Here is a 16,711-nt window from a genome sequence, read left to right on the forward strand (position 1 = left end):
GAGGTCACTGCTGGTTTCCCTCTGTATCGCTCCACGCCAGCAGCCCTCCTCCTATACGCCCTTCCTCTTTTAATCCTGCTTAGATGTTGTCCTTCGCAGTGGCCTGTTATCTGATAGGCGTGCCTGGTAATGCTAATGCAACTCTATGTGATATGTGCCTGCGCGATAGCCCACATTTCCACTTATTGTGCTTGGAGTGTGGTATTTATAGAGTGCATCCTCACCTCTGAGGTCAGAAAGTCCTCCACTTCACACAAACAACCTATACTCATTTGAATGATGGAATACTTGTTAACTGGTGAGAAGTTAATTGGGAACTACAAATGTGTTATCATGATGATGCTGCTTCCGATACTGGTGATGATTAGACTTTGAAATCCTCCAAGTGGATAATCATGTTATACAGCACAAAAATTATTTAAACTCATCACTATCAAGATAATATGTATTATATTCACTAATATGACATTGTAACTATCATCACAAGCAGACAATTCAAGTTACAAAAATGTAAACCCGATTGAATGATGAAATAAGTGATTGTATATTATTATAGTATATTATATTTTATTTAATAATAATAGTTGCAGTGGTGGATCTCGGATTTTTGGGCCAGAATTTACAAAGTGGGGCCAATTATATGTCCAACACACAATTCCTGATTCTGTGAGGTTCACAATTTAGTCATTCCTTGTTTACTGTTTTCTCTATATCTTTGATTAATCATTCATTCGTTGAAAATATTTGAAAATGGTTCCTCAGTTCAAACACATTGTGTACTTCAGAAGTCTGCCTCTGCTCAGTTGTTTTTTAATATTGGGCTACCTTTACCTCCAACCAGGTTGGATACATCACTGCACATCTTACCTGCCTTTACAATGAGCCTGGTCAGGTACAGGTGGTGGAGATCACCCTGCATTACCCCCAGGATTGTCCCATAGATGGTCACAATTTCTCTTAATGTTGAGGGATGTTGAAGAGTCCCTAGCAGCAGACAACACATTAACACCAGATACTCCTAACATCTCAAAGAAAGTTTATTTATTTTTAAACACATCAGCACATTGGTCCCAGGAGAGTTTGTGATTTACAATAAGACCAATATACGTGTACGACGTCACCACCGTGTTTTTTCCACTGATCTGAGATGGAATGATTAATGGATCCGTTAAGTTCCAGGTGATGATGACAATGGCGGTCATGTTCGTGAAAGTGGTCACGATAAATGACCAGAAGATGACAGGTGGGCACATATTGCCCCTTCACATGTAGGGTATGAGGCCGTGACAGCAAAAGCAACTGGAGGGTGATAAGCAAGAACTGGTCTCAGCCTGCTGAGCAATGCCCTCCACACAGGGGGGGGGGGGGGAGAGAGAGAGAGAGAGAGAGAGAGAGAGAGAGAGAGAGAGAGAGAGTCAGAAAAGTGTCTGGTGACCGACGTTACTCCTCAACATAGAAAGCTGGTGACTCTGGAATACTTTATCTCTCTGCTCTGCTTGTAATCTGCTTAATTGCACACACACACACACACATAAAGACACACACACATACACACACACACACACACACACACACACACACACACACACACGCTCAAGCAATGGGTATAGTGGTGTTGACAGCAAGACCATCTCTATAGACTGACCTTTAGTGGAACATATAGCCCTGTTTATGGCAGTGCACATAAAGCAACACACACACAGCTTTGATCCTTTCACGCATACAAATCCACACTGGCTATTAAAGTCCAGCTGGACACTTTTCAGAACTGCCTCTAATGATTTGTGGACCTCGGATGATCTATGTCTCCAGTTAAACAAATCATCTGTCCAAACGTGACACCTTTATCAGGGGGCTGGTGGGGAGGTTAAAAATATATACTGCAACCTGGAGGCTATAGCGCCTGTGTCAACTTCCAAGCACATGAAAGCATGTATCCGTACACATGTATCAATAGTGCTCGAGCAAAGGCGAGTGATGAGGGACGATACAGCGTAGCCTAATGTGGACGAACTGATACATTCAATTACATACAGACAAGCACAAGCAGACGCATAACCCAGACGGGGGGGGGGCTGATCTAGTTTCTGTGCCAACTAGACAGCATAGTGAGAACGAGAGTGGACCTTGCCTTTCGGCCCCTGCGGGCAGCCATGGCGACGAGGCCTCAACGGACAGTATTGCCTTTCATTTTGCAAAATCACATTTCACAGAGCAGTTGCAGCCTGCAGCTACAACACACTGCGCACATTGTTATATCGCAGAAAAACAAGGGGCATCCAAGACACATTTAGAAAACAGACCGAAGGGAAAGTCTTTTTTCTCTGTTCCGTTTTTCCTTTCTTTTCTTCACCACAGTTGGATTCGCCATTCAGAACTTCTCCGCTAGGCCCCTCTGGTCAACTCCAATCAGAAACCCCGCAAATTTTAGCATGCTGTTTAGCTCTATGATGTCTATGTCTACAGCTGAAGACATCCTGATGGCTCCAGTGCTCCTGGCTACACCTCCACAAGGCTCTCAATTTAATCTGCCTAACCTTTGGAGTGAGAGGACGGAAAGAGGTCAAAGGTCATGTTATCTGACCTGGCCGTCAGCAGCTTCAAATAAAAGCCGGGCAAATGTTTGACTCCCTTAAAATACGAACGGCGTCCAACTGCTCAAGTGCCTCCCGTCTATTTTAATTAAGTTTGTGCGAAGTCTCTGAAATTATTTGGTGAAGTGAATAGAAAGAGGAAGTGGGGTATTCAAATATACATTATCGGTTAAGACTTTGCTTTCAGTGTAGTTTGTGAATCTTCAGCTGTGTCCCAAGACTGATTGTGTAACAGTGGCACAACTAAGCAATACCACTTTGGATTCTTCAACAAACGTATCAGAGAAAAGCCGATATTTCAGAGCAAACCATGGATCCAATGCAAGGATCTTTGTTAGGCCAACCTTTGTCAGGATTAATGGCACGCTGGTGACAAAGTGAACGAGCTAGCTGAGCTGCAGTAAGCGCAGAAAAATTTGAAATATATCTTAAAAAAAATTGCACATTTGACCTGTAATCTGACAAAATGTAATGTACGTCTTTTAATAAAATGGTATTGCGATGATGATGATGAGATGAGATGAGAGGGTATTGCCTCTTTTGGCCTCCGTATTAGACCGTAGAGGCCAGAGTCTTCATCTAATCACCTAGGAATAGACACACACTCAACCCCATGAGTTTGTGTCTATTCAGCAGCACCAGTAGGACACCTGCACACACACGTCAGACCCACCATTGCAGAGATGAGTGTAATGTATTAAACAGAGGAGAACAAGATGTTCACTTTAGCATGTTACGTGTAGAAAGAGAAGCACGCTCCTGTCTCATAACAGACAAGGTTTTCATTAGCTCTTTAAAGAGGTGCCATACAATGTGCTCCTCATTAAGATGATACACACACACACACACACACACACACATACATTCACTGATGTGGGAACATATTTGCATCATGTCCTCACCGAGCTGATTGTCTGCTACCTCCTGTGGGCACGAGGAAATATGGGAACATTAGTTTAACATATGCAAACACATGTTCAGAAGCTCATTTAAATGGTGTTTAGCTTCGAGTCTCCTCGGTTCATGACTGAAGCCTCTGCTGACTCAGTGACTTGGACTTTCCTTTTTGGCGATGTGGCGTGTTTCAGGGAAGGCTGACAGGAGCATGAGGAATGTAGTGGGTGAACAAGCGCCATGTGCGTAATACAGACATTCACAAATGCGTACTAGCAACGCAAATCCTCCGTCCCTGAACTCAACCGAGTCACGAGGTCACGGATTTGGACAGCAGCGCCTGCTCAGCAGTATCTGTTAGAATGTTGGGTCTGATCTGTTGGGTAAGTCAACGTGAGGTGCAAGAACGTTTTTCCTACGTCTCTCTGTGTCTGACGCTGTGCTACTTCTCATTTTAATCTGATCAGGAGTGCCTGGTAGTGTTATTTATGCTGAGTTGAACTTAATTCAATTTAATCAAATTATCTATAATTAAGTTATGTATTATAATTATTCCACTGAGGGTTCTAATGAAGGCTGTGCTTTCTGCTGTGTTCTTCCACAGGAGGCTGAATTATATGCAGCACAGATCATTTTAAGGATGTGAAGAATTCATTTTCTTACAAAAGCCACATGTTATTATTTTTCTCTCAGTACCACACAGTACCTCACTGTCTGGCTGTGGCTGCGTCCATACTACCAGCTTTTCACTTGAAAACACATCAGCTCTGCTACAGAGATGCCCTCCGGCAGTTTGTTTTCATCTGGACGGACAGAAATGGAGATTTTTGGAAACAAGGACATAGACACTCACACCCACTTGCTGATTGGATCTTTTCAGTCACGACAAAGACTTCCCTAATTCGTCAGGCTCCGATCACACGACCCCATGAATTGATTTAACAAAGGCTGTTGGTGCCAGGCTCGACTGTATGTGTGAAACTGGGTCAGTGTATTGTCTTCTGAGACAAGGCATTGTAATGTTCAAGTAAAAGGGATGACCAGTGTGTGTTCACCTGAACTGTGCACTTTGAATTGAACAGGGGTTTTCTTACATTCATTGCATGGCAGAATAAAAGAGCAACAGAAAACAGTTGAGCGGTGACATTATCATGTTTCACAAACGCACACCCTTCACATTGAATTTAAAGAATGATTTGATACACAGAGATAGTGGTTGTCATAATAAACGTCAGCCGTACGTCATCTGAAGTATATAAATAAACACAATGTCATTTCTTTTTGTTTGGTGGTGTAACTTCATCTCCTTTTCTTACAAATATTGTGTTAGACTCATGGATTCATTTTTCAAGTCATTTCAACTTTATCAACAAGGCAGAGGGAAGCGTTAAGGAGGGAGATCCCAGATAGCTTCGGAAGTAGGACGTGACTGATGGGATTATGTGCTGTGCTCCTTTACTCTGTCTGATGACCCAGCATCAAGGAGGTAGTCCTTCACTCAGAGATTCACGTGAATCAGCTGTTGCCTGGTTGTCTGCTCTCTCGCCTCATGCCGATCTCCCTGGACACAAAAATATGGAGAGGGTGCACAGGCCAGAAGAGACAGAGGACTTCAACATTGACATGTTTACCTTACAGTCGGAAAGACATGACAAATACAAGATACAAATGTGACAGTCAAAATGATTGTGATTAATTACATAACGAACATATGGACTTTAAAATGCGGTGTGCACTGTGGTAACTAGTCATCAGCACTTTTAATGCAGCACTTATCAGCACATCTGATCAAAGGTCAGGGAGTTCCTTGTTCTCTTACAGCCTCTGAAGGTTCTCATGTTGTTTGCACCATATCTCATGAACATTGATGACATAATGCAGTCTACAGACAACGCAGCAAACCCCAGAAGATGCACAATAGGAATACATTGGAGTTGTAATGTCGCCATGATGGCAGGCTGCAATAAGACATGGAAATGAATTGCTTGCGTCTTTTCTTCGAAAGAAGCAAACAATTAAAACCTGCTAAGAAATGCTACATGACAAATCAAAAGTTTGCACTGCCCTATTACAAGTTCCTTGGCAGCAGGAGAAAACACATCCAGAAGCTGCAGCCATTCGACTGTTGAGCGTTATCTTGTTAAATGAAGTAATGACTTCTTTGCTCATTACAGCAATGTTTTCCTTTCAAATCCCAGAGGAAAACGACTGGAGCTTAAACAATGGGTCTCGAAGTGATGTAATCACCTTGTAGGAGACAGAGAGTTGGCAAGCACACCAAGCATCGTAGTGCTCTGAGATTTTTCTTTGAGTTTTTCATGGTGAAGGTGTCTGAGAAACATCTCAAATCTTAATTCTGGACACAACTTGCTTCCAGCTTTTTCCTGGAAAAGCAATAAATATTTTCTTTTAAATTGTAGGTTCAGTAAGGTGAAAGGGATCTATTGAATATAAAATAATCCTAGAGATGTTTTCACTAGTGTGTTTCATCTAAATTGTACAAATTATTGTTTTCTTTATCCCAGAATGAGCCCTATATATTTAAATAGTTTATACTTACATCGGGAGCGTCCTATCTACACAGGACGCCATTTTTTTTCAATCTACACAAATTTGGAGTTCTTATGAAAAGTGAAGATTACCACAGGTTCTCCTTCATGTTTGGAAGAGGAGGGGGAGGGGGAGGGGTATTCAGCTACAACATGAAACTTTACTGTATTCTACACGCTGATGCATTAAAAGCTATGAAACTGCTGTTTGCAGGGAGGAGAATAAAACCATTGGCAAGTGGCTGGGAGGTTCATCTAGAGACACCACTGTCTAGCTGGTTCTTGTTTTTAAGAATACCTCCAAGCAGCACACTCATCTCCTGCTACTGCTTCTGCTGCTGCTGCTTTCTCATTATCTACTGGGATCGCGACCTCAACCATTCACCATGAGCCTGGCAGACTGGCTGTAACGAGCGAGGGGCTGGCGACAAATGGATCGCTGGATGATCCTTAAACTCCAGCGTGTGTCTGACGTCTTCTCTTGCAGCCTTCACATTCTTGTTCATAAGCAGTGAAAAGTAACAGCTCCTCAGGCTGCCACTACCCAAGTTCAGAAGTCTGTCTGAGGTAGGGGAGAGCAGGGGTTAAAAGTCAGTGCAAGGGTCAAATGGACAGAGGATTCCAAGAGGTTCAAAGCTGCTGTTGTGAGGCTGGAAGGGGTCAAAGGTTCTTCACGGAGCAGATCATAGTCGGATTCAACTTTTACACGCTCCACACTCCTCACCCCCGATGACTCTGGTTTGTTCTGACACCAGCAGAGCCGTCCCACCTCTGCTCAGTGTACAGAACCAGGCTGTGAAACTCCACTCTCCAACAAAACAATCCATCCTTCGTGAGGGTGTGACCTCCCACCCCACAGTGGCTCACTTACATAACCATCAGCGAGCAGCCCCCCCCCCCCCCCATCCACTCCTGTAGTAAACTGCTGTCTTTGGCGAGTTATGAGCCACACAATAAACGCAATCAGCATCTTCAAGTGTAAAATATATAGTAAATTATTTATTGACTATGTTACACAATTTCCATCCTCAGCAGCAGAAGTTGTACTAGATAGGGCACAGCTGGTTATTTCGTTTTCTAGGTCACTACAGAACAACAACAAAAAATAAATCCAAATATACATTCAGAAAACCTTCGGGGACTTTAATTTAGTGAAACATTTCTGTATAGGATTATATATATATACATACACATAAAAAAATGTACAGTAAAAATCGCATACAGTATCAAACATCTATATGGAAATGTTCCATTAAAAAAGGTTTTTTTAGTGCAAAAGCATTTCGTGATATAAAAATACTGGGTTGTAATTTTTCTCTCTGATAAGAAGAATAGAGGACATGGGATGTGTGTGAGGTGAGAAGGTTAGAGGTGTGTGTCTGCGATCGGGATTCGTCTCAGCTCAACGATTTGGGAGTTGCTCATGCTTCCGCCGTCGTGGCTTCCGGGGATGGACTCGCTATCGCTGAGATTAAGGCCGGTCCCTAGAAGAGACAAAAAAATGTTTAATTAATCCTCAATCCGTAAAAACATGATAAGCTTAATTTCCATTCATGTATCAATATATATATATATATATATATATATATAAATGCACAACTATATAAACCATGTATTACATATCCCTTACTCAACATCAGGAACACAAACAGCCTTGTTGGTTCAGGGCAACAAAATCTCTGCTGCCAATCAGTTCCAGTGCTAATCATCTGTCACAGTTGTCTTATTAGTGCCAACATGGTATTATGTAATTCTGTATGTCGTTAACTGTGGGTTATCAGACAGCGTAATGGCCTGTATCTGATCAGTCATGGTAACGAGCCGTATATGTGAACAGGGAGGCACACACAGCGACTCTTTATCTGTCAAAGGATGAAGCACGCAACAGGCCTTTTGGGAAAAATAATGACATAATGGAAAGTAATGACATATTGCGTGTTTTTTCTATGCTCATAAAAAGTTACCCTGCTATAAACAGCATGTATACAAATGAGTTGAGAAGAGTTTGGAGTGTTCAAACGCAATGGACTAAGACACAAGAGATATCTCTCCGTCTTTAAATCAATCGAGCAACTGCTGCAAGATTTCTCCGCGTTGCAAAACATGATATTTTAAACACTTTAATGGATACGTTTTGTATGAACTATAGCTCTGCTACAAAATTGACTGTTTGCACATTTAGACATATCAAACTTTTCTCATTTCTCAGAAGGACAACATTTGTTCATTTGATTATATTTCTTGAATAATTTTAGAATATTTATTGGGCTGGGCATTATCAGAATCAAATGTCACGCATCAGTATGATGCACTGTCAGCAGAGACACGTATTTATATACAGTATTATGTGTCCTACATTCAATTCTTTGCCTTTATGCATTGAACTGTAACCTTTAGAATGAGGTGATATGTGACATAACCAGAGTGCCCAGACTTATGATCCTTCATGCAGAGAACTTTTGGTTAAACAGTAAAACTGTTGCGTACTAGCATTGACAATGTGTGTGTGTGTGTGTGTGTGTGTGTGTGTGTGTGTGTGTGTGTGTGTTAATGGTTCACGACCAAATGAGGTGTGAAGACCCTCATTACAGCACGAGTTACTGACCCCGTCAGACAGTTATGTAATTGTGTTTCTCAAATTATCTTTCCTGCTGACTAACTGGTCGAGATTAAACATGGCTATAATTCCAGCGTGACACATATGGACAAAGAGAAGGTCAGAGGTCACCAGGGGAAGGGTGAAACAGAAACATGTCCTTGTGACCCCCGGAGCAAAAATGCAGTTTCAACAGAGGAGTTTATGTACATAACCCAAGTTTATCTGCTGATTGATTTTTTTCTATTTTTATAACTCAACTTTTGAGTTAGCGTTCTATTTTAAGATCAGGTGTCCGGTGGAGAGTCACATATTCTTGAGGCCCTGCCAGGGACTTGCAAGGAGCCAACTGCTTTGACTTAATTAAATCTTGCAAAGTTGCCCCTTTGCTTCACTGAATAAAATGAATGATTGCTTCAATCTGCTGAGTTTGCAGAAAAGGGAGCAATCACTCCCCTGGTTTGTTCGCTGCAGCTCCAAAGGGTATCTAAGGTTGAATGGCACCCTGACTCAGGACACACTCACGTCTATGCAACACTCTAAACACGTCTTGTTCGATTTGATCCGGTCACCACACGATTCAGCTGTAGATTCTATGCTCAGACGCCTTCACAACGACACAGAAATCTCTGGAGTGTTCAGGTGACGGGTGGCGCAGCAGGCAGGATGTAACATTTGAATTCGACTGCAGAGATAACGTGATTTTGTTCCATTTGGTGATTCATGCGTGCGTGTTAAAAATGTCATCAACAAGCCAACTCGCACGCTGTGAATCCTCCAGAGGATCTCCTGCTCTATTCTCACAACGACATCCTCTGGTAATCTGCAAGGGGGCTGGCAGGAGCAGCTCCGGAGAATATCTGGAGCCTCTGGCCATTTGTGTTCTCACCTACAATGTATTTTTGGAATGCAAGACTCAAACAACAAAGTGAAGTTTGATGTAGGTTACAAAATGTAAAGCCTGCTGCGTCCCAGACAGGGCATCCAACCAGACCAGACCAGCTTTAATGACCTTAAAACCATCAGAGTCCAAGAGCCGCTCAATACCTGTCGATGATTATTCCAGGATCTCAGGAGATTGAAAAAAAAATTCAATCTGACCTGAATCAGTCCCATTAATTTCAGGGTTTAATCAGTGTGGTCTGTTTATCTTAACTACCTGTTTCTTATCTCTCCCAGAGTGACCACAGACTCCTGCTCTCATAATGATGAGAGACTGGATGGTTTTCATTAGGAAACACTATTTGGCATTAATGGACAGTAACAGGTACGATGAGTGATAAATAACCAAAGACAATCACATCAGAGATTTGTTTTGCCTTGACTGCCTGGTCCATGGAAGTAGTAACTTGATAATTACTTCACATCTCCTGAGGAAATTGACTAAAGATCAACCAAAAAAACAACATGATTTTAGGATAAGTATTACTCAATGTCTCTACTTAGTTTCCCAAAAGGTTTTGTGATTTGAAATTTCAATGAAAGGAATCAAAAATGTACATTCTTGCCGCCTCACTAAATCATGCTATTCTTCATCCTCAGAACAAGAACAATCACAGAGAAGTTCATAAATAAGATAATATGATAAAAAAATATTCATTACAGCATTCAGGGGTATCTCAACTTTGTGATTTGACACTAAAATGGATCTTATATCCTTTGAGTGTCCAAAGGTTTAAACAAACCTGATGAAGGGTAAATATTTATTTAACTTACTGGCGAATAACCCTCACATTTCACAATGAATGTTATATGATAGGAAGAGCCAAACAGCAGACAGGCTTAGATTTTAACCTAAACTCTTCATGACATGATTCATGACAGCATTTATTCAGTATTGAAGACACAACAGTTCAGTGTGAGACAGCTCGGCCCTGCCTGTAGAGTTATACTTCATCAGACTGCTTGTGTGTGAAAATGACTCAGGAGACTGGAGTCGTCTTTCTGTCTCACATCGACAGCAGAGGAGCGTCCTGATGTGCTCAGGCTCCTGTTGGCTGGCGCCCAGCTGATTCTCATTCAGACACAGGGAAGCATTTACCCGGCGATATGAGAGAGTGAGGAGAGGAGCATCTGTGTGTTTGTATGAGTGTGTGTGTGTGAGTGCGTGTGTGTGTGTGTGTGTGTGTGTGTGTGTGAGAGAGTTGGTGATATATCAGCAAGCAGTTCGGCCCCTCAGCTCATTAAACATTGATGGTGAAAGAGGAAGAATGGTTTCCATGGCAGCAGAGAGATTTAAGGTCAGCAGCAGAATAACTTTCTCTACACACACACACATATATATATGAGGAAGAGTTGAAGACATAATTTATAATTATAACAAAAAAATGTTCATGTTGACACAAAATATTCAATAATCTTTTTATAACATTAAAATAACTTACAATTGCCATGTAATATATTTCATGTTATTATATGATCATGTATATTCTTATCACATGCAACTAGGGTTTGGATGTGGATACGTTTTGCAGAGGATGCAATATTTAATTTATATTATTATTATTATTTCAATCCGCTAACTGGTTAGCGGATGCTAAATTCAGTATATTTATCTAACACAGATGTCTATTTCTGTGATTCTCTTGATAAACTTCATTATTTTTTGGAATGTCTTAAACTAAAATACTTTAGCATTCATCTGTTGTTATAAGGAGAATTCTGATGTATCAGGTGAAGACGTGAAATAATTTTGATTGAACTTTTCTGTCAGTAAACTGATGAGCAGACATCTCATGTCTGTGTTGGTGGGATCCTCACCAGTTTTTAAGGCAAATATGAGGTCATCAAACTCCTGTGACTCCTCGTCAGTAGTGACCATGTTGGTGTTGATGAAACCTCCCTCTGTGGTGTAGGTCCCCATCACAGGGCTGGGTTTAAACACGCTGCTGTGCTGACTGCTGTGCCGCAGAGACGATCGCTCCCAGTCTGCTGACACCTGACACACACAGACACACAGTACAGCCATATGAGCCAACACAAAGCAAAACACCATCATTAACTATAAGTACTATAGTTACAATTAGCCTATTTGTTAGATATCAGGTTTTACCTTCAAAGTAGTTTACATATACAGCACTTTTCAAGTTCATCTTATAAAGTGCACACACACAAACACACACACACATATAAATGCTTAATTCAGAGAATGGTTTGGTCTGTCAGCCGTGTAATCATGTCCTCGATGAGTTTGGGTCACGCAGAGTGCACGTTGTCCAAGCACCCCAAAGGGTTGAGTCCAACCCACAAGGTTCATGGGGTGAGAGAGAGGTCAGTGGGTTTTGGGTTTCATACCGATTCAGTCTTGAGAACATCATGAAAGTGATTCTGCCAGCACAATGATGTAGATATATATGTATACTCTGCATATATTAGTTACTAAGGGGATTTTCCTTACGATAAAAGCACATCAATTATACACAGAATCTTTTCCACATGAATCACATGAATACATTATCTCTTGTTTTCCACTGTGTTCATATATTATGAATGGCTGATTTTTCCATGCACATGCATAAATGTCTGTGCATGTCGTTTTTTTAAGGCTAGCTGTGTCATAGCCGGTACAGAGCGTCCCGGTGACGTGAGCAAAGCACCAGCCGGCACCTCAGATCTGTCACCTCGACTTTGAGAGGAGGAGGAGCAGGAGGAGGAGGTGGAGGAGAAGGCAGCGAGTGGATGACTCAAACCTTTTAATAAACCAATCACCCCGCAATTTATACGTTACTAAACCTATTCTAATCTCACTTCAATTTCCTTTCAACCAATCCACTCCACAAATAATCGCTCATCTATGACTTAGATCGCCGCTCTTAGCTTTCATTTTTCTTATTTGATTTTCGAGAGGCGGGAGGGGGGTGTGCTCTCATGAATAAAACAAGATTACTGGACTCCTATGTGTGGAGGGATAACCGAAGAAAAGGGAGGGGGGCCTCGGGTGAGGAAGTTAAACCTTCCCCCTTTTCTCTCCTCCTTTCTGTTCCTCCCAGCAGCTCAGTCCTTATAAGGTATTCTCAAAGGACTAAGTTAGTCGAAGGGACTATAGAAGTGCTTCATGTGTGTTTGCATGCGATGGGCCTGTATGGCAGAAAAGTCATAATAGGAGTTTATGAGGGTGTTAGTGGGAGGTATCATGACTGACCGTTTACACACACACACAAAAACACACAACAAAACACACACAAATACACACATTACATAATGAGAATCAGTCCGAGGCAGAGAGTGGTGTGAGTGTGAGTGTCTGAGAGAGTGAGCACTGATGTTCTCAGTGGAGCCACACTCAGCTGATGTGAGAAATGTGTGACCGAGGAGCGGGAGTGGGCAAACAGAGCCATGGGAATGAGGGCGTGGGAGAAAAGAGCAACTTAGGTGATAGAAGGCGCGGGGAAAGAAAGCAAAGATAGAAATTTAGTTTTGGAAGGAAAATCCCATTTCTTTAACCAACTGACGTTTTTTCATTCAAGATTTTTGACATGTTATTAACAAAGTTGGGGAGTACTGGGGATACAGAGATGTTCCTCCAACAAGGTTTATTGATATGTCACTAACAGTGGTTGGTTTATAAGTTCAACTGAACCAGTTTTAAGTTGCATAAATGGATGGAACTGAGGCCCATATATACATAAGACCAAAATCCACCATAAATGTCCTGTATAGTTATGAGAGTGGATATTGTTGACAGTGGGAAATGTAGTGTACTGTAACTAAACTATAAGTGACTTTATGCATGAGAGCCAAAAAGTATGAGTAGAAATACTGTAAATCCATATAATTTAATATAAACAGTAAATCTATGTTTGTTTATGTGGATGTATCTCGCTGTGTTCTGACCTGGCACATTAACCAAGTGGACACTCTGACTATGTCGGTTCCCACCCGCCACTAATATTTGTCTCGATCGAGAATTCTGATTGGATCTCACTTCAACGCTCTATGTAGAAATAAACACGTGCATAGTTTCTGTTTGCAAAGATCAAATGATCTCATCTTCAGCCAGTTGTTGTGTGGGTGTGTGCTGTTGTGAGGGAGAGAGAGAGAGATAGAGGACATAGCAGGGACAGGAGGGGCTGAGCAAATCAGCGCCTGAGTCTCTGTGATAGCTCTCTGCATGTGAGTATCTGTAAGTCTTATACCTCCTCCATGGCGCTGATGAGATTCTGGGTTGATTTGCTGATGTCGCCCCCTACAGTGGTGGGTCCCCCTCCCTGGTACGTAGAGTCGGGGGAGTCGTGGCCGTTCATCTCCACAGTGTAGCTGGCTTTAGTCGGCCAACACAGCTGGTTGTGCATGACGAAGTACACGGCAAACACATACAACCCCTGTAGCCAGAGAGAAAAGAAAAAAAAATCAGCATTAACAAATATGTTACACAATCTCCACGGTTCTAATCCTGAATATCGTATAAGATCAGTCTAAGCCTGACACACAGTCTGTCAATTTGCTGGCAGGTTTCATGGTGGCTGAGAAAACCAAGAACTAAATGCTTTAACTAAATTGTACACACTGATACTCTTAAATAACTGGTGCATTTTTAGCAATGCATTGCTATTGCAGTATCTAAACCTACATTTCACATCATTAGCAGCAGCAGCTTTTCTTCCAGCCTGAATAATGGAGAGTTACTTCATCATCGGTCCATGACATCATTGGCACCGTGGTATTTCTGCCTGCTCCACTTCCTCGTCATTACCAAATCCCCCTGGTCAACAGCACCGGGCTGTGAATTACCCCAAAACACCAGAGTGGCAAATACCACAGGAGCTTCCTGTATTTCACAACACTCATCCGTGGCTGATGACGGCAGCCACAGACAGAGCAGAGATGGAATGCACAATGGAGTGGAGAATGAATGTGGGTGCATACAGGTGCATGCAAAGATGGAGACTCAGACACATTTAGGGCCTGTGGTTCAATTTGAAGTGAAAAGACAGAGCAGTGGTGGCAGAGAACCTCCTAAACTGACCCAAACCCCAGAGCACCCTGCGTGACATGAAGTTTAGTTGCATATTTAAACTTTAACACCACAGGCGTCTGTTTCATGTGCAACAGAGCACAGCCAACAGCAGATCAGACAGACGATTAACAAAGAACAATAACACATGTCCAGCAGAAAAGTAATTGGCAGGTACACCAGGGATAATCAAATGGATAAAAGGGTTCCATCAGTGGTGATGGTCACAAACAACAGCAGGTACGACTGGAAACTGTGTGTTTATGGCTGCATTGCCAAACTGGAACTTCCAGCATGTAAGTAGGAGGAAAAAAAAGTCAGCAAATAACATAAAACTGAATGTGGAACACGCTCACAGGTCATTAGCTGTGTTTTATAGCCTGAGAGAGTGAGTTACACAAACTGTCTGGTGCTGCACATCCACACAAAGGTACAGTTAACAGTTTGCATTCATGTTCCTTTGAGGACAGATTAGAGAGTAATTACTCTGTTGTGACTTTTTAGTTTGCACCTTTTTTGTACGATTATGACAACAAAATGAATTTCTTTGCTGCGTGATCGCTTTGAACACGGAACAAAAGCAGACAGGTGTGTGCTCACGTCTGGGTGTGTATTTTGCTATTCATCACGGCGGTGTTGTGGGTGATAAGCACATAACATTAGCAGGCTGCGCAGCCTGAGGAACAGGCTTTACAGCTGTAGGCCTGTTATATAAGTGTCCCCTGTTCACTGGAGAGGCCACGTATTTAGAGATGGAAAGCACAGGCCTAAGGAGAGCAGGAAGAGCAGGGAATGTGGAGGGCTGGTGCGGGACAAAGCTTGGGATCAAAAGAAAGCAAAGAGCGATGGAAAGAGAGAACATGAGCAAGAACATTCAGGCACAAGAATGAGAAATAGGCTTTAGAGAAAAAACTATTGAATAGCTACAGAAGTGTGTTTGTTTGTGAGGAACAAATGGGACAAAGTGACATAATTAAGTAGAGGTGATTCAAAAGAAATGGCGACTTAAGGGACTCGTGTTAGTGTGAGAACTTGTTGTTGGACACAGTTTAGTTCTTGTTTTAATTTGAATAATTGATGCAATATTCCCTTCAGCCCTAACTGCGGAAAGTGCTGTGAACATATGATTTTCTGTGCCCAGTTTCCCCTGAATCCTGATTCTTTGGAGGCTGGATACTGCCGAGTGTATGTGTGTGTGTGTGTGTGTGTGTGGGGGGGGGGGGGGGGGGGCTCAAGTCTTCTTAATAACACACGGATAGCCTGTCTATTTATAGCTCAATTCAAAGGTTGAATGAGAAATCGTGGCTGGAATTTGAATTACATTGGGCTGGTCAAGGGCTGTGATGATACAACAAATAAAGGTTGCGCCTGGGTTGCTTTGGCCTACGCAAGTGACTAATGCCGTTGTGAGTGTTTATACTTGATGTGTGTTGTGTGTCCGTGTTAATCTGTTATTACACCACCAAGGACCGAACAGCAGTCGGCTGTGAGGTTTCTATACCACTGTGTGTTTCAAACAATGGAGCTGAGCAGATCAAGCTGGAGCTGGAGCTCATAAACATTAGACAAGAGTTTATTTTACAGAATTTACTGCGCTACGGAAAATGAGGCACAGGGAGGAGAATGCTGCCAAGCTGACCAATCCCAGTTGTGACCAGTTGTGACAGGGAGGAGAATGCTGCCAAGCTGACCAATCCCAGTTGTGACAGACCCCAGCGCTGTAACGTGTAGTTACATTTCTAGGGAGATGTCAGGCTCAAGTGTAGGGTACACAGCCATGCTGTAGCTATGGTCTCCTTTGAACGCAGTGATAAAGATTGGCCTTAACATTGGCAGAGCGGCCACTGCAGGAGGAGATAATAAGGGGTGCTTGTGGTAGCGGTGATTTGATTAACATATTTGAATTTACCTGATGTGGCAAAAACATACATCCTCTCTAACATGTAATATAATGGAAGAAAAATAATTGGAAGGAATAGGGACAGAGAGGATCGAACCGTCTAATTTCCCTCAGTTTGACAGCCCGGTTCTGTCAAAACCAGAGGTTCGTTTCTACACACAGAGCGCTCGGGAGCTGAGGAGCAGTCTCCTGTTCTGCGACACAAACAAAGTTGAGCACAGCTGT

General features: G+C 42.3%; 1 protein-coding gene across 1 annotated transcript in view; it reads right to left on the minus strand.

The window, feature by feature from the left end:
* Positions 1-7,008: 7,008 nt before the first annotated feature.
* Positions 7,009-16,711, minus strand: part of adgrv1 (adhesion G protein-coupled receptor V1) — a 98,742-nt gene continuing 89,039 nt past the window's right edge. The window contains exons 93-95 of the mRNA XM_062382587.1: positions 13,769-13,954; positions 11,394-11,571; positions 7,009-7,521 (exon numbers count right to left, since the gene is read on the minus strand). Coding sequence (XP_062238571.1) covers positions 7,403-7,521; positions 11,394-11,571; positions 13,769-13,954 — 483 coding nt within the window. The 3' untranslated portion in view covers positions 7,009-7,402. The remainder of the gene's footprint in view (positions 7,522-11,393; positions 11,572-13,768; positions 13,955-16,711) is intronic.

Source organism: Platichthys flesus, chromosome 3 (assembly GCF_949316205.1).
Source record: "Platichthys flesus chromosome 3, fPlaFle2.1, whole genome shotgun sequence".
Lineage (NCBI taxonomy): Eukaryota > Metazoa > Chordata > Actinopteri > Pleuronectiformes > Pleuronectidae > Platichthys > Platichthys flesus.